Genomic DNA, 24,385 nt, shown 5'->3' with positions numbered 1-24,385 from the left:
GGTGGTTAGCACTGCTGCCTCACAGGGCCAAGGACCTGGGTTCAATTCCCGGATTGGGTCATTGTCTGTGTGGAGTTTGCACATTCTCCCCGTGTCTGCATGGGTTTCCTCTAGGTGCTCCGGTTTTCTCCCACAGTCCAAAGATGTGCGGGTTAGGTGGATTGGCCATGCTAAATTGCCCCTTAATGTCAGGGGGACTAACTAGGGCAAATGCATGGGGTTACGGCTTGTGTGGGATTGTGGTCGGTGCAGACTCGATGGGCAGAATGGCCTCCCTCTGCACTGTAGAACTCTATGTCTCTATCTCATTGGATGAGGTACGAGAAGCCAGCCAGCACCCATGGAGCATCATTCCAGAACAGTCTGTGTAAAGGGGGAAAAAGAAAGATAAAATGGTGAGCTGGGTGTGGAGGCTGTGCGGATGCCCATGGGATGATTTGTTCAATATATATACCCTGTGAGGCAAGGCACCACAAGTGTCTGTCTCAGTGTTGGGAAATTACAAGGGAAAGTCCGCACCCTGCTTGTATTTCCGTATCAACACAACTCGACACTGGCATACTTGTAGCATTGTGACCTGGCCTATCAAAACATCAAGACACCTTCATTTTTGGGATTGTGTTTATTTGAGTTTCGTACATTTTAATATCACAGGAAAAGGTTAAGTAAATCTTTCAACCAGCCAGGGAGGATAAAGCTGCAAGGCTGGGTTTCCGCACTCAACAAATTTTGAGGTGTTTTTGTTGCTTGCGCGGCAGAGTGTTCATCAACCTCCTCCCCCCTCCGGTGTGTCCTCTTCTTCAAGAATGACGGGCTGGAACTTTAATTCAAATAATCTCTCATTCTCAGCCGAGTGGAGGTTCTGTGGCGTGACTGTTTGCAGCTCAGCGGGCAAGTAGATAAACTCATCGTCATTAATGTCCCAGTCTCTCATCTTTGAACTAAGGATCCACCATTTGCCAAAAAACCCAATGTCTAAAACCCTATCTGGAAATTCTGACCACCGTGGCTTCAGATACTCACACTGTGCATTGTATATACTGGTCTTTGCATCATAGGGAGCCGTGTACACCAGAGAGAAGAGTAGCAGGTTCTGGTGTCGGAGTCGACCCTGGTTTTTGACTGTCACCAGATTCTGGACGTGCTGGTCTGACCGGCCGTTCCGGACCCAAGGTGAGAGAATCAAAAGCTGGTTGGATGACTCCAACAGAGAGGCGTGAAAGGATTTGTCACAAGGGTTTTTGTATCCACAAACACATGCCCCTGTGAGCAGTGTGCAGTAAAAGGCTGCTTTTCCCGGGTGATCCCTGGCCCCCACAACAATCTCTTTACAGGCCTCTTTGTAATCGTTAACAAGACTCCGTGTCCAGATACCTGCAAGAGGATAAAACAGCATTAGAAATGGAAGCTCCACCCTCGTCCCACTTCATCCACAGACTCGCTGACCTTTTATCATTCATGAAGTGGTGAATAAAAGAACTCATAAATACTGACCTATGGGTCAGTGGAGGTGAGGGAGAATGGAGCCGGGAACGAAGGAAAGGAGACCTATGGGACAGCGGAGGTGAGGGAGAATGGAACCGAGGAGTGAAGGAGAGAATAGAGGGAGAGAAGAGGAAGGGGAAGAGGGGGGAGAGGGTGGGAAGACTAATCATGGGAAGCGGGGCTCCACAAGGATCACCACTGGGACCACTGTTCACAATTTATATTTGTTTCCAATTTAGACTCAAAACTCAATTTCCAATTTTACTGAGGAAAGCTACAACAAATTACACAGAAACATTAATACGCTCGAAAAAGAGGCATATAATTGGCTAATAAATTTTGAGAGAGAGATAATTATGGGACATAATATTTTGGTAAGAAAAATAATGTGGATTGGCCGTGCTAAATTGCCCTTTAGTGTCAGGGGGATCCAAATGTTATTTGGAAAACAAGAACCTAAATGGGGTTGAGCAAAGGGACCTGAAAGTACAAATCATTAAAAGCGGTCACTAAGGCCACAAAAATATAAACCAAGCATTGGGGTTCATTTCTAAGGGCAACACAGGGGGCACAGTGGTTAGCACTGTTGCCCCACAGCGCCAGGGACTTGGGTTCTATTCTGGCCTTGTGTGACTGTGTGGAGTTTGGACTTTCCTCCAGGTGCTCTGGTTTCCTCCCACAGTCTAAAGATGTGCTGGTTAGGTGGATTGGCCATCATAAATTGTCCCTTAAGTGTCCAAAGATGTGTAGATTAGTCATGGGAAATGTTACAGGGATAGAACAGAGAAGAGGCCCTGGGTAAGTTACTCTGTCAGAGTTATAGAGTCAGGGGGGTTTACAGCATGGAAACAGGCCCTTCGGTCCAACTTGTCCATGCTGCCCAGTTTTTACCATTAAGCTAGTCTCAATTGCTCGCGTTTGGCTCATATCCCTCTATATCCATCTTACTCATGTAACTGTCTAAATACTTTTTCAAAATTGTACCTGCCTCTACTACTACCTCTGGCAACTCGTTCCAAACACACACAACCTTGTGTGTGAAAGAATTGCCCCTCTGGACCCTTTTGTGTTTCTCCCCTCTCACCTTAAACCTATGCCGTCTAGTTTTAGACTCCCCTTACGTTGGGAAAAAATGTTGACTATCTACCTGATCTATGCCCCTCGTTATTTTATAGACCTCTATAAGATCACCCCTAAGTCTCCTGCAGTCCAGGGAAAAAAGTCCCAGTTTATCACGTCTTTCCTTATAACTCAAACCATCAAGTCCTGGTAGCATCCTAGTAAATAATTTCTGCGCTCTTTCTAGTTTAATAATATCCTTTTTATAATAGGGTGACCAGAACTGTACACAGTATTCCAAGTGTGGCCTTAACAATGTCTTGTACAACTTCAACAAGGCGTCCTTGTTGAACTCAGTTAATGGTAGGGCGTTGGGGAGAGTTACAGAACCAAGAGATCTAGGGGTACATGTTTATAGCTCCTTGAAAGTGGAGGCACAGGTGGACAGAGTGGTGAAGAAGGCATTCGGCATGCTTGGTTTCATTGGTCAGAACATTGAATACAGGAGTTGGGACGTCTTGTTGAAGTTGTACAAGACATTGGTAAGGCCACACTTGGAATACTGTGTGCAATTCTGCTCACCCTATTATAAAAAAGATATTATTAAACTAGAAAGAGTGCAGAAAAGATTTACTAGGATGCTACCGGGACTTGATGGATTGAGTAATAAGGAGAGGCTGAATAGACTGGGACTTTTTTCTCTGCAGCGTAGGAGGCTGAGGGATGACCTTATAGAGGTCCATAAAATAATGAGGGGCACAGATCAGCTAGATAGTCAATATATTTTCCCAAAGGTAGGGGAGTCTAAAACTAAAGGGCATAGGTTTAAGGTGAGAGGGGAGAGATACAAAAGTGTCCAGAGGGGCAATTGTTTCACACAGAGGGTGGTGAGTGTCTGGAACAAGCTGCCAGAGGTAGTAGTAGAGGCGGGTACAATTATATCTTTTAAAAAGCATTTAGATAGTTACATGGGTACGATGGGTATAGAGGGATATGGGCCAAATGCAGGCAATTGGGACTAGCTTTGGGGTTTAAAAAAAAAGGGTGGCGTGGACAAGCTGGGCTGAAGGGCCTGTTTCCATGCTGTAAACCTCTATGACTATGGTCAGTACGAATTCGAAGGTCTGAATGGCCTCCTTCTGTACTGTAGGGATTCTATGATTCACTTGTGGGGATGAACCTAACTAGAGGCCGCCAACGTGAGATCATAGAATCCTTACAGTGCAGAAGGAGGCCATTCAGCCCATCGAGTCTGTACCGACCACAATCCCACCCAGGCCCTATTCCCGTAACCCCACATACTTACCCTGCTAATCCCCCTGACACTAGGGTCAATTTAGCAATGGCCAATCAACCTAACCCGCATATCTTTGGGAATGGGGAATTCAGAAGAATTTATTTTAAAGCCCAGGGCGCTGAGAAAGTGGAACTGTGGTTAAGGTGAATGGTATAAATAAATTTCAGAGGAAGCTGGACAGGTTCAGGGTGGAGAGGGGGGAATGGAGGCTCACAATGACAGATGGGGGAGGCTCGAGAGGGCTGTAGGAGCTAGCATGGAGTGGATGGGCCGAAGGGCAGGTTTCTCTGTCCCATGCCGGGGGAGGCGAGTGACTCCCCGGACTCGGAGCCGGGCTCTTACCCAGTTTGCTGTTCCGGATTCGGCTCCAGACTCCGGGCGCGGCTCCGGCCGCCGAGCAGCAGAACCGCCGCCACAGCGCCGCCATCTTGGCCGTGTCACCCCCGCAGCCGCACCGGCCACCGCAAGGAGCCGCCGGCGGAAGGTTCCGCCCCGCACCCCAACTGGGGCCTGAGAAAGGAGGGGAGTGGACGCAGAGCTCAACGGCACAGCGTGGGTGCGGGTGGAGGGTTGTTGTCATTTCAAACAGAGAGCCGTGATCCGGGAGGTTGGCGGGGCGGAGGGGGGCTATCAAACTGCTTTACCGGCTTCGATCAGCTTGGGAACGGTTTATCCATCGGACCCATTTCTCTGCCGCACCGTCTCTTCGAACTGCGCAGACGCAGGCCCGCTTAAAGGGGAGGTCACTATCATTTTATGTCGGCGGAGATTAATTGGGTTAAGTTGAGCTTCTTAAAAGTTCTACCTCATGTCCATTGCACTGCCCTTCTGAAGCCACTTTTTACTCCACAAAGATCTCACATGCTGCTGATAATGATACTACTCAGCCCCATCATTAAATATGCATTTGCCCAGGAATAATATGTACGCTTCAGCAGTCATGGGCATTCGGCCTCTGATATTCAGGTAAGCGTTCTCCAAAGCGGCCTTCACAACACACGACGGCACAGAGTCGCTGAGCAGAGACTGATAGCCAAGTTCCGCACACATGAGGACGGCCTCAACCAGGATATTGGGTTCATGTCGCACTATCTGTAATCCCCTGCAGAGTCTCACTGGCTGTCCTGTCTGGAGACAATACACATCTCTTCAACCTGTCTTAATGCTCTCTCCGCACACATTGTTTGTATCTTTAAGACTTGATTAGCTGTAAGTATTCGCATTCCAACCATTATTCTGTAAATTGAGTTTGGGTCTTTATATGCCCTGTTTGTGAACAGAATTCCCACTCACCTGAAGAAGGAGCTTAAGGCTCCGAAAGCTTGTGGACTTTAACCTGGTGTTGTTAAACTGCTTACTGTGTTTACCCCAGTCCAAGGCCGGCATCTCCACATCATTATCCCTCGACACCCAGGGTTTTCTGGAACTTGTTGGTTTTGAACACTATTTCCTTTTTGAAGGACTCCCACTGTTCCAATGTAGCTTTTCTACAAGTAGCTTTGGCCAGATCCTGTCCTATTTAAAATCGGTTTCTCCCAATTTAGAACCTGTGTTTCCAGTCCATCTTTTTCCTTTTCCATAACTACCTTAAATGTTATTGAGTTATGGTCACTATCACTGAAATGCTCCCCTACTGACACTTCTCCCACTGGCTTCATTCCCTAAAATTAGGTCCAGTACTGCCCCTCGAATTGTAGGACTTTCTCCATGCTAGCTCAAAAAGCTCTCCTGGATGCATCTTAAGAATTCCACCCCTTCCTAAGCCTTTCACACTTTGACTGTCCCAATTAATATTGGGGAAGTTGAAATCCCCTATTATTTCTACACTTCTGAAATTTGCCTACACATCTGCTCTTGCATCTCTTCCAGACTTGGGGCCCTATCGTACACACCCAGCAAAGTAATTGCCCCTTTTTGTTTTTTAAGTTCTACTCAAGTGGCCTCAATTGAAGAGCCTGCTAAGGTATCATCCCTCCTAACTGCAGTAATTCACTCAAAGAACAAAGAAAATTACATCACAGGAACAGGCCCTTCAGCCCTCCAAGCCTGCACCGACCATGCTGCCCAACTGAACTAATACCCCCTAAAAGAACAAAGAAAATTACAGCACAGGAACAGGCCAAATGAGGGCTCGTACGGGATTTGAACCCGGGATCTCTTGCGAGCTTGCGGGCTTTAACACCGAAAGCGAGAATCATACCCCGAGACCAACCAGCCACCAATAGGAAAAACAAAATTAAATTCCTCCCCAATCAGGGAATTGAACCCCAGTCTCCCGCGTGACAGGCAGGGATACTAACAAGGAATACTTCTTGATCAATAATGCGATAACACCTTTTACATTCCCCACCACCTTGTCTGAATATTCTATACCTTGGAATATTGGACTGCCAGTCCTGCCACACCCTCATGTCCCTGTAATAGCAATATCATACCCCCATTAGTTAATCAACGCACTCAACGCATCTGCCTTACCCACAAGATTCCTTGCATTAAAATAAATGCCATCCAGCCTTGCCATATTCCCCTGGGCCTTAACATTCCTATCTTCGCTCTGCCTTGGATGCATTGCATTGCCTTATAGAGGAGCATTTTTTTAATATGCGAGCCTCAACTAAATTAGCACCAGTCAGCTGGGTGCAGCTTCTCAGCAACATTAGATAGCTCAGACATTAAACTTGCATTTCTAAATTATCTTTAATCTAGAAAAAAAAACACCCGAAACAGCTGAAATACAAATTCTAGTCTTTCAATAGTCATAGAATCAGAATCCTGCAGTGCAGAAGGAGGCCATTCGGATCATCGAGGCTGCACCGACCACAATCCCACCAGGCCCTGTTCCCGTAACCCTATATATTTACTCTGCTAATCCCCTAACACTAGGGTCAATTTAGCATGGCCAATTTAGCATAACCTGCACATCTTTGGGAGGAAACCAGAGCACCCGGAGGAAACCCACACAGACACGGGAGAATGTGCAAACTTCACACACTGACCCGAGGCTGGAATTGAACATGGGTCCCTGGCACTGGGAGGCAACAGTGCTAACGACTGTGCCACCGTGCCGCCCCAGTGTAGCTGTGACACCCAGCCCTCATGCCAAACCTTCACTATCTAGCCTCATCCACACTGCCACCGCTGGTTCGTATCCCGCTTTGAAATGGTGCCTTTAATAAGAGAAGAAACTGACCACAATCCCACCCAGGTCCTATCCCCATAACCCCATGCATTTACCCTAGTGTCAGGGGGACTAGCTAAGGGGCAATTTAGCACGGCCAATCCACCAAACCCACACATCTTTGGACTATGGAAGAAAACCAGAGCACCCGGGAGGAAACTCATGCAAACATGAGAGAATGTGCAAATTCCACACAGTGACCCAAGCCGGAAGTCGAACCTGGGTCCCTGGAGCTGTGAGGCAACAGTGCTAACCACTATGCCACCCCTTGGTTTTTGGGTTGAGGTTTATATTTGGTATACCTTATCTCCCCAATGCATTGAAGGTGGGATTATTTCTTCCCCTCAACTTTGGTGGCACACAGTAGGACATTAAGTCAGTTGATATACTGTCATACCCAAACTCCACATTTAACAAAAGTAATTTTCAGGCTGTGGCCATCTCTGACCAGCCTTTATTGCCGATCCCTAGTGGCCTCGAGATAACGCAAATTTTGATTTTTGATGCAACTCAAAGGTTTGCTTCAGAGAGAAAGTTGTCACATAAAGGACCTGCTACAGCAGGTCTCGCCTCTGCTGTTAGTGAACCAATTGGATTTTACAATTCTGACAGCTGCATAGTCACGTTTAGGGACCTGAATTCATATTCTTATGGTTCAATTTGTACTCGCATTGGCTGGATTATTAATACAGGCATCTGGGTTACTAAAATATTCACTATACTATCACATCCCATTACAGCAGCTGATTTATGTAGATAGCTGGTATTTAACACTGTACAGCATCATTCTGGAGGTCACAGCGGTCTTCAAATTTCACCCGAGACATTTTCCACATTCCTTCCTATTGAACAAGACTAAAATACTGATATTTAGAAATGTGAAAATAAAACTCAGCTGTTAAGAATATCACAATTTTTGTTCCACATATGAATAAGGATTTCCACAGAATGTGAATGTAAAGGCGCGGTGGCAGTGGTTAGCACTGCTGCCTCATAGCGCCAGGGACCCAGGTTCGATTCCAGACTTGGGTCACCGTCTGTGGGGAGTCTGCACTTTCTCCCCCGTGTCTGTGTGGGTTTCCTCCGGGTGCTCCGGTTTCCTCCCACAGTCCGAAAGACGTGCTGGTTAGGTGCTAAATTCTCCCTCAGTGTACCCGAACAGGCTCCGCAGTGTGACGACTAGGGGATTTTCACAGTAACTTCATTGAAGTTTTGTGAGCCTACTTGTGACTAATACTTACACTTTAAACAGTTATTTTTCGCTCTTACCTGCATTGGTGGTGGCCTGTTTCTTTTATTTCAGAGCACATAAGAAATAGGAGCAGGAGTAGGCCATCTAGCCCCTCGAGCCTGCCCCACCATTCAATAAGATCATGGCTGATCTGACGTGGATCAGTACCACTTACCCGCCTGATCCCCATAACCCTTAATTCCCTTACCGATCAGGAATCCATCCATCCGCGCTTTAAACATATTCAGCGAGGTAGCCTCCACCACCTCAGTGGGCAGAGAATTCCAGAGATTCACCACCCTTTGGGAGAAGAAGTTCCTCCTCAACTCTGTCTTAAACCGACCCCCCTTTATTTTGAGGCTGTGTCCTCTAGTTTTAACTTCCTTACTAAGTGGAAAGAATCTCTCCGCCTCCACCCTATCCAGCCCCCGCATTATCTTATAAGTCTCCATAAGATCCCCCCTCATCCTTCTAAACTCCAACGAGTACAAACCCAATCTCCTCAGCCTCTCCTCATAATCCAAACCCCTCATCTCCGGTATCAACCTGGTGAACCTTCTCTGCACTCCCTCCAATGCCAATATATCCTTCCTCATATAAGGGGACCAATACTGCACACAGTATTCCAGCTGCGGCCTCACCAATGCCCTGTACAGGTGCATCAAGACATCCCTTTTATATTCTATCCCCCTCGCGATATAGGCCAACATCCCATTTGCCTTCTTGATCACCTGTTGTACCTGCAGACTGGGCTTTTGCGTCTCATGCACAAGGACCCCCAGGTCCCTTTGCACGGTAGCATGTTTTAATTTGTTTCCATTGAGATAGTAATCCCATTTGTTATTATTTCCTCCAAAGTGTATAACCTCGCATTTATCAACGTTATACTCCATTTGCCATATCCTCGCCCACTCACTCAGCCTGTCCAAATCTCTCTGCAGATCTTCTCCGTCCTCCACACGATTCACTTTTCCACTTATCTTTGTGTCGTCTGCAAACTTAGTTACCCTACACTCCGTCCCCTCCTCCAGATCATCTATATAAATGGTAAATAGTTGCGGCCCGAGTACCGATCCCTGCGGCACGCCGCTAGTTACCTTCCTCCAACCGGAAAAACACCCATTTATTCCGACTCTTTGCTTCCTGTCGGATAGCCAGTCCCCAATCCACTTTAACACACTACCCCCAACTCCGTGTGCCCTAATCTTCTTCAGCAGCCTTTTATGGGGTACCTTATCAAACACCTTTTGGAAATCCAAAAACACCGCATCCACCGGTTCTCCTCCATCAACCGCCCTAGTCACATCTTCATAAAAATCCAACATGTTCGTCAAGCACGACTTTCCCCTCATGAATCCATGCTGCGTCTGATTGATCGAACCATTTCTATCCAGATGCCCTGCTATCTCCTCTTTAATAATGGATTCCAGCATTTTCCCTACTACAGACGTTAAGCTGACCGGCCTATAGTTACCCGCCTTTTGTCTCCTTCCTTTTTAAACAGCGGCGTAACATTAGCCGTTTTCCAATCAACCGGCACTACCCCAGAATGCAACGAGTTTTTATAAATAATCACTAACGCATCCACTATTACCTCTGACATCCAGAAACAACTACAGACCAGGTAAGACCTTTCGCTAATTAATGTGACAGCACATGTTAAGTTTTTTCACAACATGCCACAACGGCATTGGAACTCTGGGGTTTAGTCCAGAGTAGTGTCATAGCCTGGGAACAGGATAGCTGGTGCACTGGTTCATGCAACATTGCCCTGAAAGTGGTCTGTAAAATTCTGGGATCTTGACGATTGCTGAAGGGCGAACCAGATTGCAGCCACAGATCATCAGAACAGACTAATATACTCACCAAGCTGACAAAACAGCTTCCGAAAATCTCCACAACTCAAAATCGCAGAATGATTTCTCAGCTGGACCGCCCAAAATGGGTTTTCTATTCAGTATTGAATAAACCACTCTTCAGTTTACTGGGCACCACTCTTCTCTTATTAAAGGCACCATTTCAAACCGGGATACAAACCAGTAGTGGCCGTTTGGATGAGGCTAGATAGTGAAGGTTTGGCATGAGGCCTGGGGCGTTACAGCTACACTGGGGCGGCATAGTGGTTAGCACTGTTGCTTCACAGCACCAGGGACCTGGGTTCAATTCCAGCCTCAGGTCAGTGTTTGCAGTTTGCACATTCTCCCTGTGTGGATTTCCTTCGGGTGCTCCAGTTTCCTCCCACAGTTCAAAGATGTGTGGGTTAGGTTGATTGGCCGTGCTAAATTGACCCTAGTGTTAGGGGATTAGCAGAGTAAATATGTGGGGTTACAGGAACAGGGCCTGTGGGGGATTGTGGTCGGTGCAGACTCGATGGGCCGAATGGCCTCCTTCTGCATTGTAGGGATTCTATGCTCCTACATGGTCATCTTCACTTGGCGTCCAGTTGAGAGGAGCACTACAGGCGACCACATGCCTCTTATGACTATGGCTGGGCAGTGATTGAATCTGAAACTGTTCTCATCTGTGAAGCTCAGTGCCACACAAATAGCCCACTTAGTCACTCAGTTGTAGCTCTAATCATTGCAAGAGCCAATGCACAAGTTGTGGACATGTCTAATCTCTGGTGAGCTGGTGCTGCACAGTGGATGTGGTTTAATCTTAGCATGGGAAATGCAGAGCATAAGCAATCTGGCTGATCACAGATCAGCATCAACCGTAGCCATGGAAAAGCCTCACATGTGGACACTGCATTCTCCTACCTGGAGTTAGCAGTGGAAGAGATTTAAAAAACAAAATCAATTAAAGATCACTCAAAAACATCTAATATTAGTGTTTTATTTGATAATTCATGTATTACAGGATTATGATTTTCTAATATGATCTAACAATCTCATGTCGCTGTAATAAAATCTACACACAACACAGATGAACAAAAGTCTAGCCAGTCTACAGAAACATTTCTAGATACACTAAAACACTAAACTACACGTTGGTAAAATCCTCTAGCAAGGGTTGGATCAGGAAAGCTGTAAGTGGGTTAACCAGAATAGTTCAGGGTCAATAACACGCCTCATTTGGAAAGTAGGAACGGATTTTAAAAGTTCAAAAGGCAGGATGAAAACTCTGCCCCATGCTTTGCGCCAATTATTCAGGGGGGGAAAAAAACATTTACAAGGGCAGACCCACCAAGTTCAATATGTCAAGATGAGTGATGACTCCCCAGAGTACTTGTTCACAACTCACTTAAACCACAACTTCGGATGCAGGGATTACAAAAAGAGTCGGGGATAATCCCAGACTTTCAAAATGGGATCCACATTAGTAACTCTGAACTGTTCCATTCAAGTTTCACCAGTTACTGTGCCGCCTGCCCAGCTAATCATGGATCAATTATCCTTGCTCTTAGCCATCGCTGTGATAATTTATCACATTAAACCCATACCCATTCTAATTTTTTTTTTTAAAATCCCTTTTACTGTAGAAATATTCTACAAAGCTGCCTAATTGAGGAGGTTGAGGCTAATGTTGAAATAATGCCTGCGCTGCAATACTCAATTAGGGATCACACTGACACAGGATTACTGGCGCAAGAGTTCACGCACCTTGCAGAATTACAGGCTGCGCACACTGCGCCAAGATTCAGCGATCATTCACTCCAATAAACCTGACAATACACTGCAAGTGTTCCTTCAGCTGTGCACAGTCAACGATTTACTCATGCCTATATAATGAGAGTTCCACACCGCAGAACTCCAATAACTGACCATGTCTTAAGAAACATTCTCTATCTATTGAGCATAGCTTTGTGGATCCTAATAGGTGCCAATGTCTAGTTTCGGACTTTTCTGAATATAAACGTTATGCTAGCTTGACTCAAAGAGGCACTATGATTCTGTTTGATGTTCAGGCCAAAAAAACACTTGATGGGCAAAGCCGAGGTGTGCGGTTTCCGAGCAGAAACATTAAGCCAATAGCCCAAAGCCACCTGATTGTTCTGAAGTCACTCCAGGCAAGACAAGCAGGGTCACTGGGGGATTTAACTGAAAAACACAATCACAGGATAAGGTCTCAACCAAACAAACAAATCCCCTGAATGACTGAAAGATGTGTGGCATCAACAGCAAGATCCCACAGACACTAAAACTTATTGATAACCTGAATATTTGCCCCTCATCAGCTCACTCTGAACACTGCGTAGGTGTGGCTGGTCTCTGCATATAGGCACTCCGTAGACCCATACCAAAGTTCAGGTCACAGTTTAGGATTGAAACGTGTGTGTCTGTGTGTGTGCGCACACATGTGTGTGTGTTGTGGGGGTGGGGGAAGAGAGACAATGATAGTCTTATCTATGAGTCAATGGATGGTACTGGTGAATTAACTGAGGCACCATTCTCTTCCCTCAGATTCCTGCCACAAAGGCAGTCCTCAGTCAGTATGTACCGAGAGCTGCGACAATCCATTTTGTTTTGTAGGGGATATAGTAGTCACATGTTGACTCAGATTCATTTTGGACTGGATAACAAGGTGGAAGAGGCTGTTATATAATCTTTTAAGGTCGGGTTCACAATTTAGCACTTCTAGGGCAATTACAGAGAGGGGAGGAGGGAGGGCGGCAAAACTAAAGAAACAACAATGGTGCCAGACTTTCAGCAGATGTTAAAATCCAATGAAAAGAAATCCCAATTAATCCATTCGACAATCCTTCTAAAACAAGACACCATCGACACAGCTACACCTTTAACATACGACTCCCAATGATCAGCAGAAAGTTGACAGGACGTTGCTCTAAACTGTTCACAGCCCCTGCATTCACAAAGTCAGACACCAATATCTCAGTCCCAGGCAACCACTTTAAAGCCAATGCTACTGATTGAGCTGTGGGTGAAGTGGCGAGAAGGAGGGAGGCGATTAGAGAGATCACTTCACGGGCTATAGGATCTTTCTTAATACTATTAAAACTGTCACCAATTGCATACATGTCCCAGACTGAAAGCAAAGAGTAACGTAGGATTGTGCCTACTGGGACGCAATGTTTTTTCTCCAGATTGAAAGCAATTAACACCCCTCTTCTCCAACTACCTGGTTAAAACATCACAGTTTATTGCTACTAAAGTTGGTGCAATAATGCTTTCTTGATAAGACTAGATTCCACACTTCCTACACTCAGAATCCTAGTGCAGAAGGAGGCCATTCGACCCATCAAGTCTGCACTGACCACAATGCCACCCAGGCCCTATCCCCATAACCCCATGCATTTACCCTAGCTAGTCCCCCCAACACTAAGGGGCAATTTAGCATGGTCAATCCACCTAACCCGCACATCTTTGGATTGTGGGAGGAAACCCACGCAGACACGGTGAGAACATGCAAACTCCACACAGACAGTGACTCAAGCCAGAAATTAAACCCGGGTCCCTGGCGCTGTGAGGCAGCAGTGCTGACCACAGTGCCACCCTGTAGTCCTTCTGAATAACCACTCTCCCCCACCCTGCAGTTACTGCAACAGTGCAAGAGACCCGTAACCTAGAAGTGTTGTAGAGGCAAGATTGTTAAAATAGCTCTCTTTGCAAGCCTGGGAGCCAGGGCCATTACTGAGATAATGTCCCGAGGGTGTACAGAATGACTTGAAGCTCAGGTTAAAAACTGAGACCTGCAGTCCCAGTTGACAAACCACTTTGCACAAGCCAAGATTTAACCCCTCTCCCAACCCACTGTCAGCAATGAAGGAGTCACCTACACAGACTAAAACTGGAATCTCAAAAAGGCAGCTGGCAAGTTCCAGAAACTCAGTAAAAACGTGCCACACACACCAGTTTCTTGTGCATGAAAGAATAGATAGTTTGGCCACTGGACAGACATCCCACTCCCAACCCCTGCTTTACAAGTTAGCTCACTTTGCCGAGAAGCACAACTCATAATCTCCTTTCTCCACCACCACCCCACGCAGGTTTGTGAAGAGCGAGTTGTATCACGTGCCAGATTTAAACCTGAAACCGACCGGATACATCTTCGATTCTTGCATTCAGGCATCACCAAGGAAAATAGGTGACTCAAGACAAGGTTTTGTTGTAGAAGCTCGTGCTCCCCCACACATACAATAACTATAGGCAAAACTGAACTGTTCATCCCACTGCTACCCCAATTCTCAACACTGTCGGCAATGATATCAGATCCAAAACTGCCAGAACCATAAGCGGGTCCATCAAATGTTCACACTCCTTCCCGTTCACACAAGGAAATCAGTGCCGCTCCTCCCCACCACCAGTCAATAAGCATTAATGCGCATCTGAGAAATTAAAGGCAGCCAATTAACTCACCAGAGCCAGGGCACAGGATTCTGAAAAAGGAAAGGAATCGGGTCGATTTATCCTCTCCTCAAAGTAAAACATCTTGAATGAAAGCGAAACATCTTGTATGACAAGACAGCTAGAATCTACAGTCAATCCGCAGAATTTAAAGAAATCCTTCCTTCTATCAGAGACTGCTGCCAGTAATAATACAACTATTTCAATAGAAATATACAGACATGTTATGAGTTGCTATCAGAAAATGCTCGTTCTCGGTCGGATCTGATAGAAAAGTGAAGTCTTCATTACTTTCGATCTACAGATTTTGTAAGTTAATCACAGAAGGGTGCATGCAACTAGAATGAATTTATCTGGAGTGTGGAGCACAAAAATCCCGTACCCTAACCATGGTGTCCCACTGCTAGAGAACACATCTACCCCCAAATCTGCAGCATCCCTTTAATTTGTATACAGAGGTGAAACTCAATATACACACACACCACACACACACACACACACACACAAGTTTATGCTAAAGCAGTCAGACCCGTTTCAATATGTGTATGGCACCTGCCATTTCAAGAGCAGAGCAGCGCAGCACCCACCAGCACAGGTGCGGCAGGTGTTCGTCCTACCGCCATTGCAGTTTCAACTCGACTGCATTCAAAATGACAGCAGGCACACAGAAATGAGAAATAAAGCCACTGGAAACAGAAAAAAAAAAGATGTCCATCAGTCCCTCCTCAATATAACTTGCCAGTGGGCAAAGCATCTTAACAGTCTGGCTGGAGGCAGTGAAGAGCTTGCCACTGCATGGTTGCTCTTGGCATTGTTGAGCAACAGGTTGGCACTGTGCGGTTTTCAGTCGCTCCGCCCAGTTTTGTATTTCTGGATCGGAGGGAGATCTTGCAAAAAAGGAAAAACAAAAAAAAAACCAGACAAAAGCAAGTGCCAAGAAAAGCAAAACTCAAAAACGTGCAGACACCCCCCCGTTCCCCTCAGCTATACAGTTCATACCAGCCCTCTCTCCACAGGACAAACCTGGGAGCTTCTCAATCGTTTCAAAGGAGTTGGGAAGAGCGTTTTCCACTCAGTCTATTGGTGCTTAAAGGAACTTGTCTTATATAAAAAAAAAACCTTTAAATGAAAAATGTCTTAAGTATCAAAAACATTTAGAATATTTATTACGTTTACACCCAGTAATTGCCATTTTCAAAACTTTCACTTAACAGCTTCCATTAACCTAAAATCCCCAGGTGATCAGTTCATTTAGGCTGGGGGGGGCAATAGTTAGGATAACAGAGAAGAAGGAAGAGAAAACGTCATACTAGGAAACCAGCAATCTGCCCCAACGCACTGGATATGTTCGTCTCTACCGGCAGCAATCCCGACAACAAACTGGAGAGGAAATCTATTAACTACAGACTTTAAATCGCAGGACCAAAACAGCATTTATTTTCCCACCCCCATTTTCGTTATATAAAACTTTACAAGTCTGGTATCAAAGAATTTGCATGTTGTCGTTTCCATGGCAGAAACAAAATACACACACACACACGCGCACACATACACACGCACACCCTCAGGCTTAGCTAAGTCCATGGACAATGAATTTGAACAATTCATGGAGATTGGGTTTTTTGGAGAGGGAACTGAATCTGCATTTGGTTTTTTTTTCCTCTCAAAAGTGTCAGTTCAAAAGGTCGGAGGCGGTGTCATGAACTCTTAGCTCCCATAGTGCATTGTGTTGGTGCTTATGGACATTGGAGAAGCCATGGAGATGGCAGCACCGCCCATGGTGAACTGACTGTTGATTGGATAGTGGCTGCTACTGGCAATCACTCCACCCTGTCCACCGCTCGAAGATCCTAGCAAAACAGAACAGAACAAAGAACATCCGTAAACAGAGTTTTACAGGTTTAAAAACCCTCACATTATAGAGGCCGCTCACAGTACTGATGCCCTGCCCCAACTTTCAAAGTCATGTTTCCTTTCAGAGAGGCTCCTACTGATTCAGATAGCTAGCTGGTTGCTCAAGCAGTGGTGCTGCTGGGACTCCCAACTAGTGTTTCCACCCACCCCCCCTTTCAACCCACTCACTTTGGCTAGGCCAGTGAATGGTACAGGCAAATCACCCAACTTGAGCCAGTTATCCCATTTGAACTTATCCACCCGGTCTTGAAAGCAACCAGAGAAGAAGCAAAATTAGACAATGCTGCCAGTCAGGGGAGTAGTTGAAGGGGCTAGTGATGGCATATTTCTTAACACTATCCCCTTCCAATAAATGCAAAAACTTAATCCCACACAGGGCTACATCATCAGCTGACGGTGAACCTGCCATAGGAATTGGATCCCACCCATTTGACATTGACCACTGAAAACCTCCTCACAAGCACAAAGCCACATTTAGGATGATATGAACCACAGATGGCAGAAATTGGATTCTTTTCAACAGCATTTTGGTGCCAATTTTCTTTTCTTCCCCCTCTCCTGAAAAGCTGCATCCAGCTAAAGTTTGATTCCACGGGCATTGGTTGCCTTGTGCTGCCTTGCCCAAGCATTCATTGTTAACATGCAGGTGGAGGAGTGTTCAGAGGCTGGTTAACCACAAGGGTGCATGAAAGGGGAGGAAGGGCAGCCCTGATAGCGAGCCATTTCTGTTCCCACCTGCACATTCCTATATCCAAATGGGGTTACTGAATAGCCCTGAGGTACACTGAAGTGCCCAACCCCTTTCCTTTAGACAAAATCCCGACACCCGTGATCGAAAAACATAAACTACATGCAATTCAAAAATAACATTTTAAAGCAAGTTAGTTACAGGAAATAGCCACATTTAAAGAACTCCATAACCATGATAACTGGCCAGTGAAAGAGTATGGGTCAGATGCTGCAGGAATGCTCATTTAAAAGTGAACAAAAAAAGAAATCGGAAGTTCAAGCTTTGAAATGTCGAATGTGGTTATTCAGTTTGTGTTGATCTCGTCCGTTTGTGGCAAACTCAGTCTAGTTTTAATGGCAAGGGTTGGACACCCGAGGATAGTGAGATGATGGGTGCAATTAGGCACTGAAAGATCAAACGCGCAATACTTCCTATCCTCTAATCAGTTCTTGGGTATTTACCTACTGCAGAGTCCGAGTTTGAGCAAAGTTTGCAGAAGCCCAGAATACAAAAAAAAAACCAGCCATGAATAATATCTATTTCTAAACTCTTCACTTCTTTCCCCCCCAGGAGCCCTTTCAAATAGTACTTTTGTTATAAATGTGCGGACATGCAAGGTACTGCACGGAGCAACAAACTGAGCGCAAGCACCTGACGGTATATTTTAGAGAACTGGGAAATGATAAGCCCTCCCTGGTGCAGAAATATTGCTGAAATCTCCAAGAACGATCCTCTTCCATTTGGTTAAATTATATCCTTTAACTGTGCGCATCTCATTGGGATTAGAGTTTGTGCCAAGCTCTTCCACTGCGAAATGATTGAAGGCAAGTGATAAATAAACCTTGGCAGGACCAAGCAAACTAATGGAATGTCTAATGCAGCCCCCCCTGTGTGGGAGAGTCAAATCCTAATGTAGCTTGTGCTGGGATGAGGGAGAGAGAGCGTGAGCTGGTGTACATTTATCATCCATTATCAAAATAATATAGCCATTTCTGTTAACAGTGCCATAAAAACAAATTTAAAAATCTAATTTTCCTGACAATGGCACAGGAATGCTACTAAACAGCACTAAAAAGGCAATGAAACCTCAAGGATATTTTGTTGTGAATCCAGTCGCAGTGTTGTTGCACGAACACACATCGCACCGTGCTTGTAATAACTGAATTATTTTTCCAGTGATGTTGGGCAAAGGAGAAAAGTCCTGATTCAGCGCCGTGTCAGAAACGACATATTCTGAGGGGACTTGACATACATGGGCAGTTCTATGACTTGGGTGAGCTGTTCAGGACTGGAGGTCCAGTTCCTGACACAAATTATATTTTTATGGGTGACTTTGTGGACAGAGCGTATTATAGTCTTGAAACGGGGGGGGGGGGGGGGGGGTGGCGGGGTGAGGGGGATGCTGAAAGGATCTTTCCTCTTGTGAGGGAGACTAGAAATAGTTTAAAATAAAGGGGTCTCCTATTTAAGATGGAGACAAGGAGAATCTTTTTCTCCTGAGGGTTGAGAGTACTGGGAATTCTCTCCTACAAAGAGAGGTAGAGGGTGGGTCGCTCACTGAATATTTTTAAGGCCAAATTAGATGGATTCTTGACTAACAAGCGTCAAAGGTTATCGGGCGTAGGTGGGAACGTGGAGTTGAGGGCACAATCAGATCAGCAATGATTAACGAATGGTAGAATAGGCTAGAGGGGCCAAATTGGCGGCTCTGCTGCTTCACAGCTCCAGGGACCTGGGTTCGATTCCCGGCACGGGTCACTGTGGAGTTTGCACATTCTCCCCGTGTCTGCGTGGGTTTCCTCCGAGTGCTCTGGTTTCCTACCACAGTCCAAAGATGTGCGGGTTAGGTTGATTGGCCGTGCTAAAATTGCCCCTTAGTGTTCTGAAATGCGTAGGTTAGAGGGATTAGCGGGTAAATATGTGGGGATATGGGGGTAGGGCCTGGGTGGGATTGTGGTCGGTGCAGACTCGATGGGCCAGATGGTCTCTTTCTGCACTGTAGGGTTTCTATGAAATGGCCTGAATGTGCTCCTAACTCATATTTATATCTGAATGCAGATCTCAGTAGCTGATCTCAAGAGGCCCACAGGATAACTGCATGGTGCAGTGTAACAGTGGGCCTTGCCAATCAATTCCTGTTCTGTACCCGTTAGTTAAGAAAGGAAAAAAATCACTGCAATCAGGGAGGGAACAGAAGAGGGGGAGAAAGTACATGTCTCTTACACACATTATCCCATGTTATTTCTCAAAATAACAGCCTGCCAATATTTGATTTGTAACTGGTTTCCTTCGACCGGGGCTAACTCAAGGCATCTTTGATGATGGAGTTGGCTTCAGATTTTAAAAGAAAGACTTCCCTGCACCCCCAAGCCAGGTTTGGGAAGGATGGGTTGGCCCAGTTACGAAAATGGCAAGCAATGCTACACCTCATTTGATTTTCGGAATGGTTTTATTTTTCCCCACGTTGAGATGAATTCTCTAAGCCAAAAACAAAAGGTGTGTGGGTTAAAGACCCTGTGCTGTCATCTTGTTGTTAAGTATTTACAAAAACCCCATCCATAATAGACTGCCACTCCAGGATCATTTCTTTTGGACACACCCATTCACTGTCTGCCATCGCTATTGGAAGTCTAAAGTCTTTCAATAACGACGCATATGCCCACCGCAAACTATGGGAAGACACAGGGCCTTTAACCAACACTGCATAGTTACCAGCATGCTATGAACCTTACTGACAGAAATCCAACTCGAGGCACCTGTAGCAGGCTGCTGTCAATGGAATTCCTACAGGGAAGGGAGTCTGGAAAATGATGAGCCATGCGGAGAACAAAACAATCCCATCGTCATAAACAGCTAACCCCACAGCCAAGATTCCAACTCAAGGCCATTTCCCCCCCCCAGGGGATCCAATGTCGTACTGAAGGAATCAAAATGGCTGATTTTCCTGGCACACTTTGTAAACAGATTTTGTTTTAAACCAGAATTTACCAAAAAAATGCTAGACTCTTTGAATGGAAGGAGTTAGCATGTCATTATTATTTTTTTTAAAAAGTACCAACCAATTCAGATAAAATATGTTATAGTATCTGTAATGTCAAGGATCCCCTGGGAGAGTTGGAACTATAGCTGTAACATTGGGGAACTGGTCTGCATTGTAGGACTGTGCAAGAGAGAGACGTGCACAGCGAGATCCAATTCAAATTTCAGGAGTAGAAAGAGAAAGTGCAAAGGCAGAAAATACAGAGGCCCACCAGCCTCGACAAGGGAGAGTTAACTTTGGTCTACGTGGGTGTCCTGCCCTCTTTATAGGGACTGACAAAACTGCTGCGTCTGTCTGATACTCGTGTTTAAAGATAACATTAAAAGCCCAAGGTCACCAACTGTACAGCATTAAGTAATAGGGGATACCACAGTGAGCAGACAATCAGAACAAACATCCAGGCTTTAATCGGTGTTACCGATCAACTCCTAGGATATGACGTCTGGCCGAAAGGAGGAATACTTAGGGTCCCATCAAATGGCAGGTCACTCGATTTGCGTTTTACTGCATTGCTGCACGGATTGGCAGCAAAGTCTAGCCAGGCTGCCAAGACAAGCTTCGAGAAGCAACCATGCATTGGGGCGTAATGTACTACAGCATCCCTTGAGCCTCTGCTCAACACGAGAAGGTTATGTCAACATGGACACTGATCTGGAGTCCTTTCTCCCCAGCAGTGTACAGCTGAACAAACATTTCTGTTCACACGAATAGTATAGTTCAATCTTTGATCAATTAGAGATAAGATCAAGCATAAATGGAAAAAGATGTCACAGAAAAAGAAAGGGAAACATTATAATTTTCTTGGCATTGCTGCAGGAATTAATATGGACACCAAAACTTGAAGCTCATTGGTAAAAGGCTCAGCTAATGCATTTAACCATTCATTCAACAGCAAGTTCAGTTCTCCCTGTGCCAAGTTCTCCTTGTGTCAAGCAGACCAGTCAACCCTTTTATTGCATTAAAGGCTCCTGGGTGCAGTCTGCCAATCCCAGAAGGAACTGGATTGGCTACAGGTTGCTATGGGTGCCTGGAGCCAAGCAGTTGCATTTCCATTGGCAAGTTTCATTCGACCGGTCAAGCCTCAGAGGGATTCAGGGCTATGTCTTTACCCTGTATAAATCCTGTGCTCATAATGGATCCCAGTCTTGAGTGAGTGTGATTCACTATCCCAGTGTTGGCTGTGAAGAGAGGAGGAGAGAGAAACCTTCCAGTAAAATATAACAAAGGGAGGGAAAAGCACCATACAAAAGCATAAAGCTCATTCCTCAATAACGCATCACTAAAGTTTCAACAATGCTTGGTGCCAGTGCCGCATTCACCAGAATGACCACAGCAGTCAGACTAGTACAACAGATTAACATGCCTAGTTCATCAATAAGAGTTAAGTTTTGACCAGGAGGGGGACTGAAAGCTTTTAAATTTGATAGAGGTGATTGGAAGAAGGAACTTCAATTATACTGGGTTTGAGGTAGTGGGCCTGCTACAAGGGTAAGGTAGATCGGTATTACAATTTGTCCAATCCACCAAAATCAATCAAGGAAGATTGAACTGTAGGTTTCAGGATTTACACTTCTACAAGAGGTTCTGGATATTTGCAATGCTGCACATTTTAGGAAGTGCAGAAAACCACAACCTGATTCTCACTTCCAAATCCATGTGCAAAACTTTCATTTCTTCTTTTGCTGAAGTTATGATTCTTTCTGGAAAAAGGTTCGATAAGGGTCAGGTGCCTGCCAGGAACTGATTCGGGTGATCTTATTTCATGCAAGCCAGGCTGTAACGGATTGGCGAAAAAGTTTATTAGTGTCACAAGTTGGCTTACATTAACACCGCAATGAAGTTACTGTGAAAATCCCCTAGTTGCCACACTCCGGTGCCTGTTCGGGTACACCGGGGGAGAATTTAGCATGGCCAACGCACCTAATCAGCACGTCTTTCGGATTGTGGGAGGATACAGGACAACCTGGAGGAAACCCACGCAGACATGGGGAGAATGTGCAGACTCCGCACAGACAGTGACCCAAACCGGGAACTGGGATCTGTGAGGCAGCAGTGTTAACCACTGTGCCACCCACCCCTGCGATGAAGAAGAAAACAAAATCACAGCTGCACCCAACCACAAAGTTCAAAACTCACACTCAACTGGGGGGGGAGTGTTCAGGACCAACTATAGTGCCCTAATTGTGATTTCAATTGAAATGAACTAACAACTCAAACCAAACAATGTTGACCCATACACAATAATCAAGGCAGCCAATTACTTTCTCTCTTCCTCCTCTTTGAGGACTAATGGAACCACAAATTATGCCTTGACATACCCAGATTTAAGCAGAGGTCAATTCTACTGCCAACCGATACGAATTAGACAAGGTGATATCAAAACTCTTTCCCTCTATAACATTTCCAAGGTGGAATGCTTAGCCACTGTGATTAACTGCAACCTAACTTTGCCAGATAACTCAGTAGGGTGTTTTTTTGGGTCGGACAGAGAGGGGACACGTCCCCTTCTCTTCATGCGCTAGCTCTTTTCGTTCTGCTCACATCCAACCCTTGTTGCCCCCTGTGCTGCCTTGCCCATATATTGTGGCTGGTTGAGACAACTCAGTAGGATGGGCCGGGAAGTGGGAAAGAGAGATAAACCTACCGCTGCTATTTCTTTTTACAAAAATAATCAACCTCTAGGTTAGCAGCTTGTCATCACAGCAGGAAACAGACAAAAACTACATTTTGTACAACATACACTGCGTTAAACTGTTCCTGAAAACAGAATTTTTGAAAACAGACAACACCATAGTAGTTTATTCCTTCGAGGACAACTGGAGACGGTGTTATCATGAGCATGTACACATAATATCCTGGGTAAAACAGCATAGTTACTATCTAAAGCTGCAACTGCGCTGACGAAGGTATTAAAAGCAATGCGATTCTTATTATACTCTTTTCAAAGAAAAAAAAAAGGGCTGGGGTTACATGTATCCTAACCACAAACTGAGATTATACTTATCCTTTAGAGGAGAATTACACAAACTGTAACCAGCAGTGTTAAAATTTGTGACAGATAGGTTCCGGTCTATCCAAGTTCAACACATAATCAAATTTGATTCAGGTCACCCGAGCCCCTGAAAACTTGCCCCAAAATTACAGTGTTATTATTTTGTGGCTGGAGGTCAGACTAGTAAGATGCCCGTGAGTTTTCTCAAAAGCTTAGGGGCCAAGTATTAGGGTACACAACAGTGCCGTTCGCTCAAATCTACGCTGCTAAAATGTTCACCAGTTTTGCCACTAGTTTCAACTGAGAGTTATGGAAATATCTTGTCAATGCCTGGCAGAAGCAGCAGGACAAAAACTCCCCCAGTGTTCGTTCCAAAGGAGTGTTAATACAGATCATCGCACAGAATCCAACTCCTAAGGCTGCAGGATAAATGGATAGATAAAAAAAAAAGACAGCAAGAACCTAGGCGTCTGGCAATTCAGGCCACCCAGCTACACAAGCATAAAAACATTATGAGCAAGAATGGACTTCTTAACTAAGAGGTCAGAGTGGGTGAAACTAAGTTAGCCAGTGACCTGAAACAATATGGCAGGTGAAAGACTTACAAAAATCAGTAATGTAAATTTACAAGCATGATACCAGGGTAAAGAGAATATAACTAGCTGAAAAGACGGAGTAAGCTGGGAACTCTTTTCCATTAAACATTAAAGTGCCCAAATAGAGGTCTTAAAAATTATATAAGCTTTTGTTAGGCTGGAATGCAAAATCTACCTTCATGGGTTGGGGGTGCAGTGGGAGATCCAAAATTACAAGATAGTCACTAACAAGTCCATTAAGGTATTAAAGGAATAACTGTTGAGAATGTGGAAGGTGCTACTACCCGGAGTGGGGCGCATTTAAAGGGGAAAAATGCAAGGAATAAAGGACTGGGAGGATCGAGAGAGATGAAATAAATAGACTGGGAGGAAACTTTTGTGGAGCACGAATTGATTTGGGTGAATGGTCTGTTTCTGCATTTCAAATTCAACGTGCTAATCACGCCGACTGCTTATTTCACACAAGTGGCGGCAATATACCCACTGCAGTGGGACACCTCACATCTACACTCCTTTGTACACACATTTGCTTTCTAAACTTTTCAGTCAGAGCTGCAG

General features: G+C 45.2%; 2 protein-coding genes across 3 annotated transcripts in view; both read right to left on the bottom strand.

Annotated features, from left to right (window-relative positions):
• Nucleotides 1-603: 603 nt before the first annotated feature.
• timm29 (translocase of inner mitochondrial membrane 29) lies at nucleotides 604-4,538 on the bottom strand. Its single transcript, XM_078234885.1, has 2 exons — nucleotides 4,184-4,538; nucleotides 604-1,374 (listed from the first exon to the last, which is right to left on the bottom strand). Exons 1-2 carry the CDS (start codon nucleotides 4,419-4,421, stop codon nucleotides 767-769), a joined length of 846 nt encoding a protein of 281 aa, XP_078091011.1. The 5' UTR covers nucleotides 4,422-4,538; the 3' UTR covers nucleotides 604-766.
• Nucleotides 4,539-14,983: 10,445 nt separating this feature from the next.
• carm1 (coactivator-associated arginine methyltransferase 1) overlaps nucleotides 14,984-24,385 on the bottom strand; it is a 75,663-nt gene continuing 66,261 nt past the window's right edge. The window contains exons 15-16 of one of the 2 annotated variants that reach the window (XM_078234883.1): nucleotides 21,349-21,417; nucleotides 14,984-16,405 (exon numbers count right to left, since the gene is read on the bottom strand). In XM_078234883.1, coding sequence (XP_078091009.1) covers nucleotides 16,263-16,405; nucleotides 21,349-21,417 — 212 coding nt within the window. In that variant the 3' untranslated portion in view covers nucleotides 14,984-16,262. The remainder of the gene's footprint in view (nucleotides 16,406-21,348; nucleotides 21,418-24,385) is intronic. The other variant, XM_078234884.1, reaches the window with a different exon arrangement.

Source organism: Mustelus asterias, chromosome 19, assembly GCF_964213995.1.
Source record: "Mustelus asterias chromosome 19, sMusAst1.hap1.1, whole genome shotgun sequence".
Classification (NCBI taxonomy): Eukaryota; Metazoa; Chordata; class Chondrichthyes; order Carcharhiniformes; family Triakidae; genus Mustelus; species Mustelus asterias.
The sequence above is the reverse complement of the archived record's forward strand: the minus strand, read 5'-3'. Positions and strand labels throughout refer to the sequence as shown.

Bases quoted from the DNA above. Each gene is read 5' to 3' on its own strand.
- timm29 (XM_078234885.1), bottom strand. From the start codon at position 4,421: ATGACAACAACCCTCCACCCGCACCCACGCTGTGCCGTTGAGCTCTGC. The intron at 1,375-4,183 runs GTAAGAGCCCGG...ATCCTCTTGCAG, and splicing joins AATCCGGAACAGCAAACTGG to GTATCTGGACACGGAGTCTT.